Source organism: Rhineura floridana, chromosome 4 (assembly GCF_030035675.1).
Source record: "Rhineura floridana isolate rRhiFlo1 chromosome 4, rRhiFlo1.hap2, whole genome shotgun sequence".
Lineage (NCBI taxonomy): Eukaryota > Metazoa > Chordata > Lepidosauria > Squamata > Rhineuridae > Rhineura > Rhineura floridana.
The window spans coordinates 97,443,695-97,464,623 of record NC_084483.1 but is presented as its reverse complement, the minus strand read 5'-3'; the positions used below and the strand labels follow the sequence as shown (position 1 = coordinate 97,464,623).

At 40.7% G+C, this 20,929-nt stretch overlaps 1 protein-coding gene across 1 annotated transcript in view; it reads right to left on the bottom strand.

The window, feature by feature from the left end:
• NKAIN2 (sodium/potassium transporting ATPase interacting 2) overlaps positions 1 to 20,929 on the bottom strand; it is an 848,791-nt gene that overhangs the window by 363,934 nt on the left and 463,928 nt on the right. Inside the window, exon 3 of the mRNA XM_061623744.1 lies at positions 18,639 to 18,719. Coding sequence (XP_061479728.1) covers positions 18,639 to 18,719 — 81 coding nt within the window. The remainder of the gene's footprint in view (positions 1 to 18,638; positions 18,720 to 20,929) is intronic.

Genomic DNA, 20,929 nt, shown 5'->3' with positions numbered 1-20,929 from the left:
AAAACAAACATCAAGGAAGAGTTTCTAAAGAAGTTATTCTAAATTTTTGGGAAGAAAGGCAAGTAAGTGGGGATATGACAGAGATGTATAAAGTTATGCACAGTACAGAAAAAATTAATAGAGATAAATTGTTCTCCCTCTCTCACAATACAAGAATCTGGAATCATCCAATGAAGCCAATTCAGCACAGACTAAAGCAAGCACACAGCACACAGGTAATGTCTGAAATTTCACAGGATGTAGTGATGTCTGCCGACTTAAAAGAGCATTCGACAAATTCATGGAGGGTAAGGAAAATGCAAAACATAACAAATGTGAAAATCTGGTTCAAGCCTATGATATTTATATGACTCTCTATTTCATGCTGTCCATTTAATTTTTCATCTGCCAGATCAAAATATACTAGTGCTTATTGCACTTTCTCGCATTAGCATTTTATTTTTTAAAAAAGCATTCTGATCTTGTCCTTGATAATTAAAGCTCCAAAGCTTTTAAAGTTTTCAGATTGTTCAGAAGTAACAATGGGAACAAACCAGTAATCTTACCCATTTGATGATCTAACATTTTCTCACGAAATAGAGTAAATAACTAACATTAATATTGTATATTTAGTTTATCAATGTATTAATACAAGAGTACATTGTTGTGTTGTTATATTACACACCCCTCACCTGCAAGTTCCAGGGTGGGTTACAACAGTTTAAAATTCAATACTGAAAACAATTAAAACAAATTACAATCACAGGAATATAGTGAGTATATACATTTCAGGAGACCAAGGATATTTGTATGTTTGTTTAGCTTACCATGTTTCATAAGGTTATTCTGATACATAAGGTCACCAGATGTATTTGTGTGGTTAGAAACTGGCATATCTCCTGAAATGCACTAGATACAACAGTTGCACAAAACCACATGTGAATTTTCCTAGTGCATTTCATACCTGAAAGACTGCTCACATGGTAGGATATATGAATAACACACCATGCAAAAGCTTTCTTAAATAAGACACGATGAAAAAGTTCAGGATCAAAATGAGACTTAGAATTCTCATTTCCTTAAAAAATTGCAGATTTATTTGCTTTTGCCATACTGGGTGAATAAGCTTTCATATCTCAAGTAGAGAGGTATACTCTATTATAGCATGTGAGTGTTAAGCTCTATAATTAAATTGTCACAAATAAGATAAAGAGAAAATGCTATCCTCTTTCAGAGGCAAGAGGTTTAAGTTGTATGGAGAGGGTAGATATTGGAAACAGTTGGTTCATTAACTGGATGTCTATAAAACAGTAGAGTCACTTTCTTCATACTTCTAAAGGTTAGACAGCCAGGCGAAAGGTACACTCCAGGCACATCTTATTATAGGAGATCTGACTAAATAATTATTTCAATTTCTTCCAAGTATAGGACTCAAAGGAGCTTGTGGTATTCACTGAGTGGCCCAGAAAAACACTTAAAGCAACAGCCAATGAGAAATCTCTTGTGCAAGCTACAGTAATACACACACAGACAGAATGGGAGTTCAGTAACCCATTGTGCTCTTGTGCAAGTCCCATGTATTTCAAAAGGATTTGCAGAGCAGAATTTCCCAGTGGATTGTGTTCTTGATTCTTAAAAGTCAATACAAAATTAAAGTGATATTTCAGTAGTGTGGGAAGAGAGCCTAGTTTAAATATGTGAGAAAGAAACATTTCTTGTAATAGTCCCCAATTACTTCAAATTCATTCCTTATGGTATTTCAGAGAGCAAAACCCAAGAGTCATGCAATTATCATTATGTTCTTATTCCTGTAACAGGTTATATGTGCTAATTAAGAAAAACTAATTACATAGCATTCATAATCAGTTACCTAGCAAGCCTTTTCCCAAGCCTCCATTTCAAACAAATGCCTGATTATATCACAGCCCATCAATTTTTCCCTGCATTAAAAATACAATACACCCACACACAATGACCCACAAAGTAGCTAAAACAACAATAGCTTGGACTGTACATACCATCAGAACTTTGATTCTTTTTTATCAAAGTTCAGCAATTTCACTCAACTCTCTGTCTTGGAACTACTTTCTATGTACTCTTCTTGAATTAAGAGAGAGTATCAGTATCTTACAGCACTGAGAGGCAAAGCACACACAGACAGACCATAACAGTTACTTTGGGGAGGGGAAACAGCTGACTATCAAGCAGCTCCTCAACTGTGTATGCATAACGCTACATGGATTTGTACAGGGCCCAATTATAAAAAACTATTTGCAGTAAGTAGTAGAGCTGAGCCAAAATTTCTCAGAAGACATTTTTCTGAGAAAATGCCAGAACTTCCACCCTTTTCCCACCCCCCACCCCCTAGGGAAAAAAAAGCTACTTTGCAGAATATTCTCAATTTTTTTTTTAGTGGCAGACATTATTTTCTTCTTTCTGGAACAGCTCTAGATTGTGGAGAGTGCAAAATGATGGTCAGATTGTCAACACAGTTGCTGTTGCCAGCTGTAGCAGCAGCAGGGTTAAAAAAAAAGTATGGAAAAGGAAGAAGCTGAGTTACTGCTAATGGTGAGCTCCACTGGTGGCTGGTGCCCATGGGGACTGGTAAAATAGAAGGCAGGGAGATCAACCATAGGTTGAGCCAGAGCCAATGACAGGCAAGGTCAACTAATTCTAGCTTTGTTTCCATCCTCCTCCCTGCTGAGGACTACAAGGGAAACACTGACACTAAGGAGGAGGAGGAAGATGACAGGCAGGGCCACCTCTTGGCTTGGTGCGGTTGTCAGTAAGGAGGCAGGCAGGTGAGGGCTGGCTACCGGCAGACTGAGGTTGGTGAGCCAGTGTCCCATTTGTCCTAAGAATTGCTCTCCATTGTTGAGCCCCATTGTCCTCCAAAACCTTGGAGAATTTGTATTCCCTCTACAGAAATTGAGATTTCTTCCTTCACATCACTGCCTTGTTGATGAGCCTCAAGTGGTTAAACATTTTAGTGTTTCTCCCCCCTTGTCTGTACACTTGGGGGTGAGGACTCAGAAACAGGAAAATGATAGCTGGGATGTTTGCAAATTCCACCACTTTTGGATTTTCAATTATTGCTATTCTAACACATTAAAACAGAACTTGGCATGCAATGGGACTGAAAGCTTGCTTAATGAATCATCTGGAGGAACAGCAACCATGGCCAAATTAGACCCATCTGTCTCATAGCCTATGCCGTATAAATTAGGACAGTGTCAGCAGTATGAGACCAAACTTACCACAAAGAAAAGTCAGGTGAACAAAGTTACTGGTTGTCTCAGAATGGCTGAATTAGGCTGCAATCCAATGCACACTTATCTGGGAGTAGGTCCCATTGAACCCAATGGAGCTTTCTTCTGAGTAGACATGTACTGGATTGCAGCCTTAGTTATTTTAGGAGAAAAGGGCTTTGCTATACTGTTGCTTGTTGAAGAGCAACCTCTTAGTATGAAACAAACAATCAATTGCACTTCTGTTCAATTCAAAAGGAAACTTAATCAATGAAGTCCTACCATCAAAACACAGAATCCAATTTCTTTCCAAATAGGTGTTTGTGGTACCTTGGTAAGCAAATATAGTGCTACACTACTGCTACTGACACATGAAACAATTGCATACCCCTTAAATTAATCTCATTGAAATTGTAGGTGCAGATGATGAAAGGAGACATTAAGCCCAGTCTGGACTCTAGAACTGAATTCACAAAGATATGATAGTGTATGACAAAATGGAACAAAAGTGCATTTTAGCTGACTTTTCATGGTAACATAACAAAATAAGGAATGTTTGAGGAAAATAGTGTCCTGTGGGATCTGTCAATTCCCCTCCCCTCTTCATTTGACAACAAAACAAAGTTCTTGGCGATTCTGGAATTTCAAAGATATTTAAAGTGCAACCCTATGCATATCTATTGAAAATAAAGACTTATTGAGTTCAGTGATGTGGCAAATGGTTATAGAGGTCTGCATCTTAAGCCACCCACAAATATTCCATAGGCTGCCATTAAAAAGGAAAAACCTAATTACAATAGAGATGCTGTGCAGATAAGCAATTTAAAAGTTCACAGGGTGAGCTGAACAAGCTGTGTCATGTATATGAAACACTTTGTCCCTGAATGATGAAAGTTACTGATGCCTGCCAAGCACCTGCTCTGCAATAAACAGCTATTTTAGTGATGCTGCATAATTGCATGTGAACTTTACCAGGATTGCCAACATGACACCGGTTTAATATCTTGCAATGTATTACGTAATTATTTTATTACCCCCTTCAAGTATTAAAGTGGAGGCCCATTTTTCTATTTTGCAAGATGCATTAATCTACCCCTGTTCTGGTGTGTCTCCTGAAAGCCCAACCATACAGATGCAAGTTTGCTCTGGAAGAACCATGTATTTCTCATCCTCAGCATTTCTCTTAGGACAGCGTTTCCCAACTAGTGGGTCACCAGATGTTGTTGGACCACAATTCCCATCTTTCCTGACCATTGGCAATGCTGGCTGAGGCTGATGGGAGTTGTGGTCCAACAACATCTGGTGGCCCACTAGTTGGGAAAGGCTGTCTTAGGAGGAGTCTTAGTAAGGAGGGACATGGGTGATATCACCTCAATTTCAGTGATCATGGATAGACGGAGGTATACCTATGGGGAGGTGGTGCACTACCATAGAAGATGAAGGCAAGGCTATCTACACCTTGTTCCTCCCACTCCTCCCATGGACGGGTTCCTCATTGTTCATCTGCTGTGTTCACTGGCCTGTGTATGTTATTGTTTAATGCCATATCGGTACACAATGAGAACACCCTAAACCATGATTTTATCATGGATGAGGGTGCCGATTTGGTGTGCATTACTGAGACCTGGGTGGGTGAGCTGGGAGGAGTTCATCTGACCCAGTTTTGCCCACATGGATACTCGCTGCAACACCAGCACAGGTTGCAGGAACAGGGGCAGGGAGGAATTGCTGTAGTCTACAGAACTTCCATCTCTTTCATCAGGAAACCACTCTATCTCGGAGCTGGCTGTGAGGGCCAGCACCTGGTGTCAGGCCAATGACACAATAAACTAGGGTTGCTGGTGGTGTGCCGTCCACCCTACTGCCCAGCAGCTTCTCTGACCGAGCTAATGGAAGCCATCTTGGCTGTGGTATTGGAGAGCCCACAACAATAGTCTTGGGTGATTTCAATTTCCATGCTGAGGCTGCCGCTAGTGTTCTAGCTTGGGACTTCATGGCCTCCATGATGACCATGGGGCTGTCTCAAGTTGTCACTGGCCCGACTCATAGGGCAGGACACACCCTCAACTTGGTTTTCGCTCCAGATGCAGCAAGGAGTGTTCTGGAGATGGGGTGTGTGGATGTCACCCCATTGTCATGGTCAGACCGCTTCTGGTGAAGTTTAGATTACAGCTCCAATCCTCCTCCAATCCTCCCCTCCAGAGGTGATGGACAGATTAAGATGGTCTGTTCCTGGAGACTAATGGAATCCGCTGGATTCCTGAATGCCCTGGGGGAGTTCCCAGTAGATAGCGCAGGTGACCCTGTTGAAGCCCTTGTCACAATGTGTAAATATTGTATTTATATATTCCTGATTGCTTTATTTTATGTATACCGCCCAGAGAGCCCTTGGGCTTAGGGCGGTATATAAATAAAATAAAATAAATAAATAATAAATAAATTAACACTGTTGCCCCTGAGTGCCCTCTCCAGCATTGTGGAGCCCAGTTTGCACCTTGGAACACCAGTGAACTAAGGGCAATGAAATAGGCTGGATGATGGCTAGAACTCAACAGGCGAAATACGTTCTATGAGGCTGATCAATCACAAGCAAAACATAACTGTGCCTACCGTGTAGCAGTGAGGAAGAAGGCACACTTCTCTGCCACCATCACATCTTCAAGTAGCTGTCCAGTGGAGCATTTCCATATTGTCAGGGGTCTGTTGACATCAACTCCATGAAATGGCATTTTAGACCCTTCAAAGGTCCACTGTGGATTGTTAGCAAGGCACTTTGAGGGTAAAGTTGCTTGTCTCTGTAGCAATCTTGATGCCCCATCCACATCTACTGTAGTCCCCAGTGAGGTGTCCAGGGCAACGTCTGCTGCAACTTCTTGGGGTCAGTTTCAGTTGATGCAGCCTGATGACGTGGAAAAAGTGCTTGTGACAATGCGGGCAGCAATGTGTCCTCTCGACCTTTGCCCTTCTTGGCTTATTATAGTTGCTGAAGAGGTTTTACCGAGTGGATCTAGGGTGTGGTCAACATGTTGCAGGAGAGAGTGGTTTCAGCCACCCTGAAAGAGGTGGTGATTCAACCCCTCCTGAAAAAGCCCACCCTAGACCTATTGGTTTGTGGCAATTACTGCCTGATTGCAAATACCCCCTTTTTAGGGAAGGTGATTGAGAGGGTTGTGGTGCAGCAATTGCAAGTACTCTTGCATGAAACAGATTATCTTGACCCATCCCAGTCTGGGTTCAGGCCTGGTTATGGGACTGAATCGGCCTTGGTCGCTCTGATGGATGACCATTATTGGAAGAAGGACAGGGGGAGTGTGACCCTGTTACTCTTACTTGATATCTCAGCGGCTTTTGATACCATTGACCATGGTATCCTTCTGGGCCAACTTGATGAGATGAGTAATGGTGGCACTGTTTTACAGTGGTTCTGATTCTATCTCCAGAGTCATTTTCAGAGAATAGCATTGGGCGATTGCGTTTCGGCCCCTAGCAGTTGTGCTGTGGGGTGCTGCAGGGTACCATCTTGTCCCTAATGCTATTTAATATATATATGAAGTCCTTGGGAGCTGTCATCAGGAGATTTGGGGCGAGGTGTCAGCAGTACGCTGATGATACCCAGCTCTATTTCTCTGTAACATCTGAATTGAGAGAGGCCATGCAAGCCGTGGACTGGTGCCAGGATTCAGGGGTGGGCAGGATGAGGGCCAGTAAACTGAGTCTGAATCCTAGCAAGATGGAGGCACTGTGGGTTGGTGGTTCTCGAGTTCGGATAATTGGTCAGTTGCCTGCTTTTGATGGGGTTGTACTCCCTCTGAAACAACAGGTTTGTAGTCTGGGAGTGCTCCTGGATCCATCTAGAGGCCCATGTGGTCTCAGTGTCTAGGAGTGCCTTTTACCAGCTTCAGCTAGTAAGACAGCTGCAGCCATTTCTGGAATGGGATAGCCTGACCACGGTTGTTGATGCACTGGTAACCTCCAGAATGGATTACTGTAATGTGCTCTATGTGCGGTTGCCCTTGAGGTTGGTCCAGAAGTTGCAGCTGGTGCAAACTGAGGCAGCGTGACTGCTCACTGGGGCAGGATATTGCCAACATGTCAATCTGCTGCTGAAAGAATTGCACTGGCTGCCCATTAGCTAGCAGGCTAAGTTCAAGGTTCTTGTTTTGGTGTACAAAGGTGAAAGATTGCCTTGCCCCTTATATAACCAGTTGATTACTACAATCTGCAGGTGAGGGCCTCCTGCGGATACCATCTTATCAGGACAGCCTTTCCCAACCAGTGTGCCTCCCGATGTTGTTGGACCACAACTCCCATCAGCCTCAGCCATTGGCAATGCTGGCTGAGGCTGATGGGAGTTGTGGTCCAACAACATCGGGAGGCACACTGGTTGGGAAAGGCTGTATCAGGAGGTCCATTCTGCACAATATAGGAAGTGCACCTTTAGTGAGCTGGCACCTACCCTTTGGAATTCCCTCCCCTTAAATTAGACAGGCACCATCTCTGCTATTTTTTTGGCACCTACTGAAGACCTTCCTCTTTCAACAAGCCTTTTAAGTAGAGACCTTATCCCTGCATCTGTGTTGGAACTGCTTTTTAAGATGTTTTTAAACCTTTTTTTGGAAAAAAGATGTTTTTAAAGATGTTTTATTTTAATATATATTAAAGTCTATTTTTATGATGTTTTAGAATGTTTTTATTGGTTTTGTTTGCCACCCTACTGGGAGGAAGGGTGGGATATAAATTCAAATAAATAAACAAATAATCTATTTCTAGCTACTCTATAATTTTATTCATATCCAGACTGTTGGGAGTTATTGAAGACCTAGCAACCAGGAGTCAAACTGATCTGTGTAATGAATAGAGTTGACGAACTCTCCCAATATCACTTCAGATTAACTCTGAAATTATCTTGAATTTTGCAAAAAAAAAAAGAAAAAAAAGACCTGATGTAGTTTATGCACACCCTTTGAATGTAACAGATGGCCTGTATTCTCTCTTCCCTGCTAGTGATGCACTTCTAAATGTCAGGTTTAGTCAAGAGATTTATTTAGAAAAAAGGAGAAGATAAATTTCAGGCACATAAAAAGAAATAAAATAGCATTCTATGTACTAGATAGCTTTATTTGTTGCACTCTTAACCAACTCTCCCATGCTGATGGGTGGGGTAGGTCATCATATAGTCTCCTCTCCGCTGGCCTTCATCACTAAATTAATCTGCTGGCTTGCAGGGCTGTGTCATAGTGGAAGGGGAGCATTGGTGACTTGTGGAGGGAAGGGGTAGGGCCCTGGTAATCAGTTGGGGAATCAATGTGTGAGGGAAGGGGGGCCCTGGTGGCCCAGGGCAGAAGAGAAGGGGCAGCTCCAGGCAACCCCTGTGTGTGGCAGAAGCAGGTGGGCTTTGGTGACCTGGGTGGGGGAGGGAACACTTTGGCAATGATAGACAGGGTTGGCAAGTGAAGAGAGCAGGGGTGGCAGCCCCTAGTATATGTACATTATTAATGGTAAGTAGTGCTTGAAAATGAGTAAAATGAGTGAGAGGAAGTGAGTATTTGCATATTGTCAGGTTGGAGTGCTTGTGGCTTCAGATCCACTGGATGCAAAGTCCCACGGATCTTCTGTATGGTCTTGGACTGGAACCCTTAAGTTATGCCAGCCTGGAGCTGGTGAAGCTAATAAAAAGAAAAAGAAAAAAGGTCCCAACCTTTTGCCCTGTCAGCACAAACCAGTGGGAGTTGGGACATGGCAGACAATCCATAGGTCTGGTCAATCCCACAGCTCCCTGGCTAGGGTTAGGATTAATCTGCTTGATGATTAAATGCCGTAACCCAGGACCCTAGAGTCATCAGATTACACTTTTACAAAACCATTTCTTTTCTCAACCCTTTCTATATGCTTTGGAGCAAACAAAATCAATCAAGTTTACCAAACAGAGAGCAACCTGTTTTCTTATTCAGAGGAGGGGCTCCAATAATGTATCATCTTGTCATGATCCCATGTGGAGCAGAACCAATCACTAGCAATCTGCTTAAAGTTTTCCATTTAACAATGAATTAACAAGCAGATTATACAGCAAGAAGGCAGGAACAGAATTAATGAACAGAGTCTGACACTTTATTAGGTCATGTGGAAAGCCATTCTCAATATTTGATTTACTGTAGGTAACTCCTCTTGGGCTTATACCCCAAACTCCAGATGTAAGCACATTTCTGAAGTGTTCCAAAATCTTTTGCAATATCAGGGCTGAATTTTGGGGATTGTGGTTAAACTGTATTGGAAGTTAAGCAGCAATATGTTTTTGGCTGTTTCAAAGTGAAATTCAAGGAGGGGCAGTTTCCTCTTTTATTGTTATCCACCCTATGATGGTGGACAGGGATGGGCATCATTACATTTAAATAAATAAAATAAAATCTAGCCCAAAACTTCCAGTGCAGGCTGCTGTGTGCCCAACCATTTCTAACAGACCATGAATACAATTTCCCCTCTATTCCATCCCCTTTAACTTCTCATTGCCATATGAATTATTAGTCGAGAGTACAAAAAATGGAAGTGTTCATGAAAGCTTGCCCAAATATGCTGTATCTACAGTAATAGAGAATTTAATTTTGTAATCAATTCTATTCTAACTGGTAGAGATGCTGAGGTTAAAAAAATCGGTGCAAACCAATTTATCTGGAACCACAAGCATGCTTAATAGTATCTACCCATGAAACTACCTTCAATATAACCCTACACTGTTGGATGCCAGCACTATTTTCAATTTTCATTTGTTAGATATATGATCAACCATGTCAAATCTGCCCTGAGTAACAGAAGTTGGGAAAAAAAATGAAGTCATTTACTTAAAACATTTTGATAGCTATTTGTCCAAAAAATCCTGGTCAGATTTCATGTTCAAAGGCATATACGTCTGAAGTTAACTGGATGCTTTGAGAAGAAAACTAATTTAATTTCCCTGTTATCTTAACAGAACATCTGTTAAACCAATATCCAAGGAAGGTAATATGTTTAAAATTAAATATCCTGCAGGTAGCCTTATTAGAACACATGCAACACTGAAATTTAATTGCTAACGACTCCATTACAAATGTGAATCACAACAATTTAATTATTTCTTTGATGGATATAAACTAATAAGGCACGAATACATCTCTAGTGCCAAATCACCCTTGTAGCTAATATGGAAGGATTAATACACTGAGCAAATCACTGCTTTGTCATGTTAAAAATTAATTTCTTACCTTTTACACATTATGAAACACTTAGTATTTTAACTAGTGTGTTAAAATCCTTTTGAAATGTCACATTTAACTGACTCATTACTGAAAATTTAATATCAGGGAGCCAGAGGTGGTATCTTAGGTATTTCCGTGGTCCTCAATGCATGCTGTGTATGAGAACCTCAACTGTGAACTGTAATTTCCATTTTGCAGCTGAGTAACTGGTACCATGGACCTAAGAAAAAGAACTTGGAAGTCTGGCCCATGGAGATAATTAAATTTTACAAGTATGTGCAGGATTTTAACTGGGCAGATTAGTCTTATACATTGGTTTTATATGTGGTACTGTAAATAATGACCACCACCACTGCAACTAAAGTGTATCCAATGTTTAGATTAGGGCAGAAAAAAAGTTAACTAAAGTATGTCAAGAACACCTGATATCTAAAATGGCTTTGAAGGAAAGAATTGTGGGGGATGACATCTTGTCTGGGATGGGGCCTCTGAGAGGCATGACTTTGCAGTTTCCACAGCTGAAGTTAATTAATTAGGCCCAAGCAAGAACACCTGCTTATCAGTGGAGACTGGTATTCAAGGCCGCCTGGCCTGGGAAGGTTGGGGAGTACGTGACAGTTGGGTGCAAAAATTCCAGAAATATTTCTTCATCATCTGAAAGCCCCCTGGCTAATTAATTCCTGACTGTTGCTGGGCATTTTCCTGTAAGAATAGGATTCAGACCTTAGGTTTTTGTTGCCCATTGTTCCCTGTGGTTGCTTATGCTACCATCTTCCATTCACTATCCAGGCTATACATCTCTGTATACATCTGGGAAGATGTGGAACCATGAAGCTATTTTGCTGTTTACCTCTTCGTAAGTATAGACTAGGCTAGACAGTTTTGTTATTTTGTTATTTTGTTTTGTGACTGTAACTCTCTGTATTTTACCTAGCCCTCAGGGGTGTGGGTTTTAAGGAAGCATTTTGCTGCTGTAATTGTGCACTTATATTTTATTTAATAAAGCTACTTCTTATTTACCAATGTGTGTTCATTGCAGGAGAGGATTTCCCTCTGAATCTAGCACCTTGGCCATTTGACCACGGACTACTGTAGGGAAGGAGAAAGGGAGGGGAGAGGGGAGCAGAAGGAAGGGGAGGGGAAGGAGGGGCTTGGAGGGGGAGGGGTAAAGAAAGGGGAGGGGAGGGCAGGTTTGATCATTTGCATGCTTATTGAGTTCAATGGGCTTACTCCTGTGCAATCATGCTTAAAACTGACCATGGGAAGGAGGAGGAGAAGGGGGAGGGGGAAGGAGGAGGAGAAGGGGGAGGGGGAAGGAGGGGATTGGAAGTGGATGGGGAGGGGGAGGGGATTGGAGGGGGAGGAGGAGGGAGGGGATTGGAAGGGGATGGGGATGTGGAGGGAGGAGCAAAGGAAGGGGGAGGGAAGGGGCAAGAGGGAGGGGATAGGAGGGAGGGTGGGTTTGATCATTTGCATACTTTTTGAGTTTAATGGGATTTATTTCTGTGCAATCATGGTTAGGATAAGTGAAACTGACAAGGGGGAGGGGCAGGGACGGAAGGAGGAGGGGGAGGAGAGGAGATTGGGTGGGTGGGCACTGGGTAGAGGGGAAGCCCCTTTCCTTTCCAAAAGGAAAACACTGTGAACAGTATCATTCTTTTCAGCGTTTCTCCCACCTTTTTATTCTATAGCAGGCACATGTAGCCTCCCACCCAAATTTTAACAAAAGCTGTCACTGGTCACCTCCACACCAGACCTTTATTTCACTTTAGACAGTCATGACCAAGAGAGTTGATAGGAGACACCCTGTTCCCCTCACAGAGCTTCAATCAGAGCAGCTGATTGCTAAACCACTCTGGCCTCTGGAGCTCAGTCAAGGGAATAGGAGTCTCCTCTCAGCACCCTTCACAAACTACACTTCCCAGGATTCTTTGGGGGAAGCCATGACTGTCTGAAGTGAAATAAAGGTTTGTGTGAGTGTGGCCCCCTGATTAGGCAAGCAGCTGTGAGTCTGGCTTTTAGAACACTGACAGTTGGTTCTTACTGAGCATGCCTGACATTATCATTCAGTTCAATGCAAAATTTCTTAATTAATTAAGTGTGGCGGCACCTATCCTGTGGAATTCCCTCCCCTTGAATATTAGACAGGTGTCATCTCTATTATATTTCTGGCGCCTATTGAAGACTTTCCTCTTTCAACAAACCTTTTAAGTTGAGAGCTATCCTAGTCTGTGTCTGTGTTGGAATTGCTTTTAATATGTTCTTAAACCTTTCTTTTTAAAAATGTTTTTAATCTTAGAAGTTCTGAAAGCTTTTTTTAAGTAAGGTTTTTGAAGATGTTTTGTTTTAACCTTTGTTTTAAAAGGTTTTTTTATTATGTTTTAATGTTTTTGGTGCTTTTGTTTGCAGCCCTGGGCTCCTGCTGGGAGGAAGGGTGGGATATAATCATCATCATCATCAGCCAGGCATTTTTTAACTTTTAAAAAGCAGAAGATGAAGGTCAGAGTACGGGGCAGGTAAGTAATAGGATTACAGATACTCTGTGAAAATGTCTGATTTTTAATGAATTTCAACAGATTATGAGAACTCTGACAGAAAAAAGTTCAAAAGGGATCTGGGGTTTTCCCCCTCTCTTTTTAGACTTTGAACTCTCTATTCTCTCTGACTGTTTTGTGTATCACCATGAAAATTGAGAGGGTTGTTAAGCAAGCGATTCTGAGTTCAGGACTGTACGTTTTGTAAGGTTTTGTTTTGAAATGAGCTTATGGGAAGCATCAGAATGGCATGGGGTCTTTTGAATTCAACATTGCGGAATGCAAAAAATCCATGCTGACTGTAGTATGCAGCCACTCTCGTGGCTGTATAATATCCAGGGCCATTTAATTTAACATTGGGCTAGAGGAGGAGGAAGAAAAGCTCCTTACTTTTCCTTCTGCTTCCAGCTGCAGGCCTCCAGTATGTTGCTCAATGAGTTACCTCAACATAGAAAACTCACAGAGCAATCCTATGGTAGTTTATAGCACTGTGTGAATTTAATCAGTCTTGGAACTTCAGGACTATAAGTTTTGTAAGTTTTTGTTTTGAAATGAGCTTATGGGAAGCATCAAAATAGCATGGGGGTATTTTCAATTTAACATTGCGGAATGCAAAAAATCTACGCTGGGTATAGCGGATGTATAATTCTTGTTCTCTCTACCCCCCCTCTGTTTGATAGTATACCCACCTTTACCCCAATTATGGCAGCAGCAGAGATATTGCTCTGAAACAGTCTGCACATGAATCTAGAAATGGAAAATCTCTACTTAGTTTTCATTAAATCCTGTGATAAACTCACATGGTGGAGAAGCAAACTTAAGTCTGGTTCACACATCACAGTGAGCCAAACTGTGGCTCACCCGGACTCTGTGAATGTGCTGTGAGGAGCATTCCGGCCGCCATTCCTCCTAGGCAGGGGAGTCACCTAGACAATAGTGAATGGAACTGCTGTAGCAGACTGCACATGTGCCAAGGATACTGATATCACAGGAATGCATAGAGGAAGGTGCCTAGTATGGGGGTAGAGCATCACAGTAGCATAGAACAATTGGATGAGACCGTTGCTATGGCTATGATGAATGTAGGGGTATATATATGTCTGTACCCAGCTGTCATTTTAGTCGAGTTATGTACTTTGCTCCAGTGAAGTGCTTCACTGAATAAACAACCTTAAAAAAGGCTTTGGCTTCTTCACTGAGTCTCCCACAAAACAGAACCCATCATAAATTCCACAACAGCTGGCTCCCAGAAAGGAGCTGACACCCACTTTGTCCCTGATCTTTCTAATGCGGTGCAGCTGGAATTCTCCTTAACCATGAGCTGTGGGAAAGGTTTGTCCTATGGTCAACCCTGGGTTTGGAAGACATGCTAAGCCAAACCTTGGCTTAGCTGTCACGCCACACTGTGATAAAAGGACTGGGAAGGAGGAAAACAAGTTTGAGCTCTTCTCTGGGAGCTATCACATGGTCCTGGTAAGCCATAGTTTGGGTTACCGTGATGTGCAAATAAGACCTTAGAACATGCAGCCAACCACATGTTAGGCTTTGTGGGATGGTCACATGGGGTCATCTTAGTGGTGAGGAGAGAGCACCGTTGAAGGGGAAGCTGTGGCTGTTTTTTTTTTTTATTTAAATGTAAGCCCCTCAGTTCAGCCCTCTAGAGCAAAGCATGTAACCTTCATATATGAAGAAAAAACAGGGGTTTCTGAATTATGGAACAGTGCTATCTAGAGAAGTTGGGTGTTCAGAATTTTCTGGATACCTCAGCAATCTCTTCATTTTATGCTACAGAAAGGAAAATGCTAAACTCCCACCTCCCAAACCTTTCTTCCCAATTGTAGATGTGTATTAACTGAAGGCATTCTGTGCTCAAGGGCATATTATTCTTTCATATATTCCAGAACTTTGCACTGGCTCGGGTGGCCATATGTCACATTTAAATAATGTCCAGATTCAAAAAAAGGGGAAACAAGCAAAAAGAATGTCTCACGGTAACTCCCTGTTCAACAAATGTAAGTATTCTCTGGTACCATAATATTTGCCTTGACATTTAGTATCTCAAAGTATTTGTCTCTTTGGAGTAATTGTTTATTTTACAGTTTATCCTCACTGTCTTGCTACTTGCTATCTTTAATATGGGGAAAATGAGAGAAAAAATGTACAATAAAATTAAAACAATGTAAAAGATTATTGAAAGAAGCAAATATCCTGAAGTCTGAACTATACATTTGAAGCTGGTTTGGTGTGTGGGGGGAGGGGGTTGCAAATCAGAGCATAGTATATATGTTTTAAGCCACTTTCACTATCTGAGCATTGTTAGGAGACTGTCACAAAGCTCTAATTGCCAGAGTGGTTTAACAGTCAATCCCTCTTCCCATGGAACTCTGGGAATTGTAACTCTGTGAAGGGGACAGGGATGTCCTAACAACTGTCAGGAGCCTTAACAAACTACACTTTCCAGAATTCTTTGGGGGAAGCCATGACTGTTTAAAGTGGTATGATACTCCATTAAATGTTTAGTGTAGATGGGACCTAGATTGATAGTTCAAACTGATAGATGAGAGAAGAAATGGGCTAAGAGAAGAGGACTAGAAGGAGGAGGGTAGTGTGATGAATGTGGGTGCCAAGAGCAATGATACATCTGTCATATTCACATTCAACACTCTGAGGTTGCAATCCTATACCCTGTGAGCAGTAGTAGATGGCATGGTGGGGCAGCAGCACTCACGTGACCTCCCATCTGTCAGATTGCTGCTGCTTACTGGGAGGTAACTGGCAAGTTTGATGGGAAATTTGACATGGTGCAAATGCACCAGTGGAGCTAATCTTGTGCTGCTGACAGTGTGTTTACACCTTGCTGACCTCGCCACTGTCTTGCTCCTTCCCCTCTACCCAGTAAACAGCAGCAATGTGACTAACCGGAGGTCAGGGAAGTACTGCTGCCCCACTACGGTGTCTGCTACTGGCTGGGAGTAAGCCTCACTAAACTCAATGGAATTTACTTTGGGGTAGATCTTTATAGGCTTGCACTGTGAAAAAAAAAACTTATCTCCAGGCTTAGAATCTTTTGGAGTCCAACAGTCTAGATAGGTGTGGTTTTCTTTCATGCCTCTCTTGATAACAATGCAAGGTTTAATGCATAAAATTTTTAGTTAACCTTGTGTTCCAGTGTAACACTGCTAGCTTTTCCTTCTGTGGCAACACTTTTAAGTCACCTTTTTTAAAGATAATAATTGGAAAATTAAAATTTCATGCAAATATCCTGTGTTGCTTTGTGGCTCTTTGCAGCAAGGGCACCAGATGTACCGCCAGTAACCTGAGTTTATGAATTAGAAATAATTTCTATCTTTTAAAAAAAAAAAAAATAGAAAATTAGTCTGGTTCTGCTAAGTAGGGCAGACATATGACTAACGAAGTGGCAACATACTGACCAGCATAATATTACTTAACAGTATCTGTGTAACAGGATATGCTTTTGTCCTTTTTGTCACCAGGCTACATGATCATAATAATTTTGACAGGCTGTAAAAGCCATGCTGTCATAGGGAAGACATTAACAGTGACACAATGACATGAAGTCTTCTGAGTCCACTGCCAAATTTCAAACCATGTATCTGTCCCACACTATAATGTGATGTGAACAGCTCTGCTAGGCTCTTCACTGGCAGTTCTTTAACTGCTTCAATCTTATGAGGAGGTGGTAATCTCATCGTTCTGAATACCTCATTATCATTATCAAGACTCTTTTCACTTCAGTAAAAAGGAGCTGTAAAATGTGACATGACCTCTGAGACAAGAGAGGGGGGAGGGAGGGAGCCATTAGTAAACTTCCTCAAAGAAAATACACCAGTAGATTGAAATATGTTGTTGGAATCTTGATATCATTACAGAAAACTAGTTGTACATAGAAAAGAGAAGTAAGCCTCAAAACTTACCTCCCCCCAACAAATATCTTATGCGCAGAAAACCATATATTATAGTCATATACAACAAAGTATACCCAGCTGGGCAATTATTAAACTGTAATTTTAACTTAGCAATTCCTAAACCCATCTTGTGGAAGACTATCTCTTATGGTTTACAACCTCAACCATGTCCCTTGTGTAAGATAATGCTTAGCCTCATGCTTCCCTAAAGGTTATTTTTTATTCTCTATTTAGAGATAATTCAATGCATTATCTTTTTTTAAAAAAAGATTCAATCTTCCTTTCCCAGCAGGAGTATATACTCAGGAGTACCATTACACATTTGATGCCAGTCATATTTATTCTCAGCTGAAAAGTCAAGAAATGCAAAGAATTCAATATGAGACCATCTAGCAGATGCTGTTCTAGATGAAATTCACAGTTTATCTTGTTACTGACCTGAATATATTTTACAGCATGCACACTAGAGTTTCATAGCCAAGATGGCTGCTGGTCTACACCTTGGTCAAAATATTTTGTGAGTTTTTAGATTTTCTTCAGATCAATTCTACTCCCTGGAAGAAATAGATGCACTAACTGTACATTGTTTTTAAGAGATTGGTAGAAATGTACTAAGCCATAGGAATTCAGATTTAGACTCCACTGTTTTTTGTAGCAAAGAACCAACCTTGGTTTCTGTTAGTGGTTTGTTTGGAATGAAACAAGCCTGGATTCAAACTACAAAACAAGCCAAACCATGGCTCCTTTCCCTGCAGCATGGCAGCAACAGGAGTGAGAGAGGTGTCCACAAGTTTAGCAGTGTTCAGCACACTGCTTGTTCACGTTAAACAATAGTTTATTTTAACTATGGTTTAATATGACATGTCAACTAAGCCAGTATGTTTATTTAAAACATACATTTAAACTAATGTATAAGCAATTGCAAAACACAACACAACACAAACATTTAAGTTTTCATTATTATATTTTCTTGCAAAGTATTGGATTTGTGAAGTACTGGATTTTGTCAAAATCAATAATTATGATAAGACATCATGTAAACTGAGATGTAAGTAGAAGATACCTAAGGAAGCAGGTGTTTATGTTCTCCAATAAAATTCGAGTAGGGAAATAAAGAAAAACAAGACTTTCCCCATCCTTACTCAGCACGGTTCCACTTGTGTGACAAGTCCACTTAAATCTCATACAGCATAAGATACATCCAAAACACTTATCCCTATAAATTTGCTTTCTATCACAGACTAACCATATCATTACAATAATCCTACCAAGGAAAAAACTAGAAAATACTACAGATGTCTTGGGCTCTCATTAAATTAGCAAAACTATTTTGTTGTGGATTTTTTTTTACATTACATTTGCAGCTCTTGATCCAGAAAAGTAGATGACTACATAATATTGAATACTAATGTATTTACCCTTTAGCAAACTATCAGTTTTGATATTAAAAAGCATGGAATTCCTATTATATGAAAGTATAAAATCAACCGAAATTTCTCATTTAACACAGTCACCATTAAAATAAACCCAAAACCTCACAGACATACACTATTTCTCTAATTCTTTAGGACATGAACAGTTAAGGCACATAGTTTATACATCATTCCCAAGCTGATTTCCTCATTTAAGAAATGGCAGAAGTTTAAATAGATACAGGACAACTTCCTCAGAACTGGCATGAGTTAACATCAGATGGCTTAGATATATCAGATGGCAAATTACCTTTGATAGGTCCCCAGCCTCCAAGTAGAAGCAGATAACAAATATGTTCCATGTAATCCAGAGGACTAACCAGACAGCGTACTGTAAAAAAAAAGGAAAGGGAATAATACATTATTAATTCCAGTATCTGTTGTGTTTAAATAAAGCTTAAACTGTACATCTGAAAAACAGTAACACACCAGCATTCTAAATGCATTAAGGCTATGCGAAGGAGTTTTGCACATGGAAGAAAATCTTCCAGTTCCACTTGGGAAAAACTAGTTATAGCTGCTGATTTCAGAAATCTTGCAAAGCTATTATCATTCCTTGTTACACAGAAAGGCAAAACGTGGCAAGAGTATATTGTAGTGTATACATAAGGTGAGGATTTCAGTATTAGTAACAAAGAAGTTCTATATTTTTAGGTGTCATAACTGTAGATAAATACTAGAAATCCTAAACCTCTCTGATACAAGTGCAGAAATTCAGAAACTAGGTCAATGGAGTTTCTAAAATTGTAAGAAGGACAGAGGGGCAGCACAGCTTTCCATACTCCTTATAACCCTTCTCCTCCTCTCCATCATTTCATCTATATTCATGTCCCAACCTTCTATGCACGCCTTTCCATTTCTTTGCTGGAGTCCTTGACAAAACAAACAAAAATTCCAAAACAATCTCTGATATTTCTACAAAACTAAATTAAGAAAAATAACTTTATGTTAATGTGTCTCATTTTCACAATAATTAAAATGATTATACAGGCCCATTATATCACTTATGTCAAAAATTGTTTTCCAGACTACTATAAACACAACCATAAGGCTATGTTTCCTCATTTTATTGTTTTGTAAATATTCTTTGTTGTTCTAGCCATGTTAAACACTGTGTCTGTGTTTCAGTTATTCAGTGCTACTATATTCCATTTTGTTTAATTTTATATACTGTCATAATTAAAATGTTTTTATTAGTTTGATAGCTCATATTTCTAAGGTTATTACAGTGCTTTTGTTTTAGACTATCTTCCATATATTGACATCCTTTTTCATCATAATAAATTGCTGTGTATGCCATATGTTAGATTCCTAAAGCAACCTTCTCACTAAAGAGAGGGGAAATATAATTGGATCCCAACTCCCAGTGGATGAAACTCTGTTTGCTGGAGAAAGGGGGAGGTTTGCTGGAGAAAGGGGGAGGTGGTTTTTGCCTTTCCTCTCTGTCCCCCCCCCCCAGCTGCTTAAAAGGCCTTCTGGAACAGCATGCGTATGTGTGGAGCTGGGGGCTGTTAGGGGAAGCTGAAATTTGTAAAAATCACCTCCCACTTTCTGCAGTGGGAGCTTCTGCTGGATTTCAGGCAATTCTGGATCCAACCCATTGCGTTTTGATAAGAATAGCTGTTCTTGTTCTACAATTGAATGAAACCATAATTTAATTTTTATGGCATTCCACTGTTGTCATAGTTTTTTTTTTACTCGACCACAGGCTTTTGTTTTGTCTGACCCCAACAAACTGTGGTTAACCTTAACTATGGCTTGTTTGAAACAGGCCACCTTCAAACCATGAGTTATGAAACTGGGTTGTTTCAACAAACCACAGTTAAGATTAGCATCCTGTCCCTAAACTGTGGTTAAAGTGAAGTTAATCAAAACAGAAGCAAAAGTTTCAAACCTCCACAATGAGAATGCACCAGAGAAGGGAGGGGGGAGTACACGATCCCAAGGCTTGGTGCAGCTCATTCCCACAATGATAAAACATGGTTAATGTTATGTCTGAAGTGGATCATGTTGCGGGAACAATCTGCATGGAAATTTCATAGACTGTACGCATAGCTCACTACTATTCTACAGAATGTAGCATTGGTATCCCATAGCAGGGAGTATAGTTTTAAGTATAATGACCACAACTTTTCATTTAGCTATAGCTTCACAGATAAAACTGACAAGTAGTGAGGCTAGGGTCCTATTTCTGACAACCCACACATCACCAGAATGCTTGGCTCAGTTCAGCCCAGGGTGCTGAGTTGTGTTGTGAAGTCAGGAAGCAGCCACAGCTGTCTATATCCCACCCTTCCACCCAGTAGCAGCCCAGAGGTGCTAACGGACCCTGTCTGTACCCTGAAGTAATTAATTAATGCATGGACTCTGTAATTGTTTGATTGGATCTGACATGCAATGTTTTTCTTTCTAAGAGAACAGTAATTAAAATGGTTCATAAACTTGGAGAGCTACATCCCTCCTCCTCCTCCCTTGTAAGGTAGGCCAGTATTATTATCTATAAGGCCTTCTGATTAATCCTTCACTAAGACAAGATTTGAA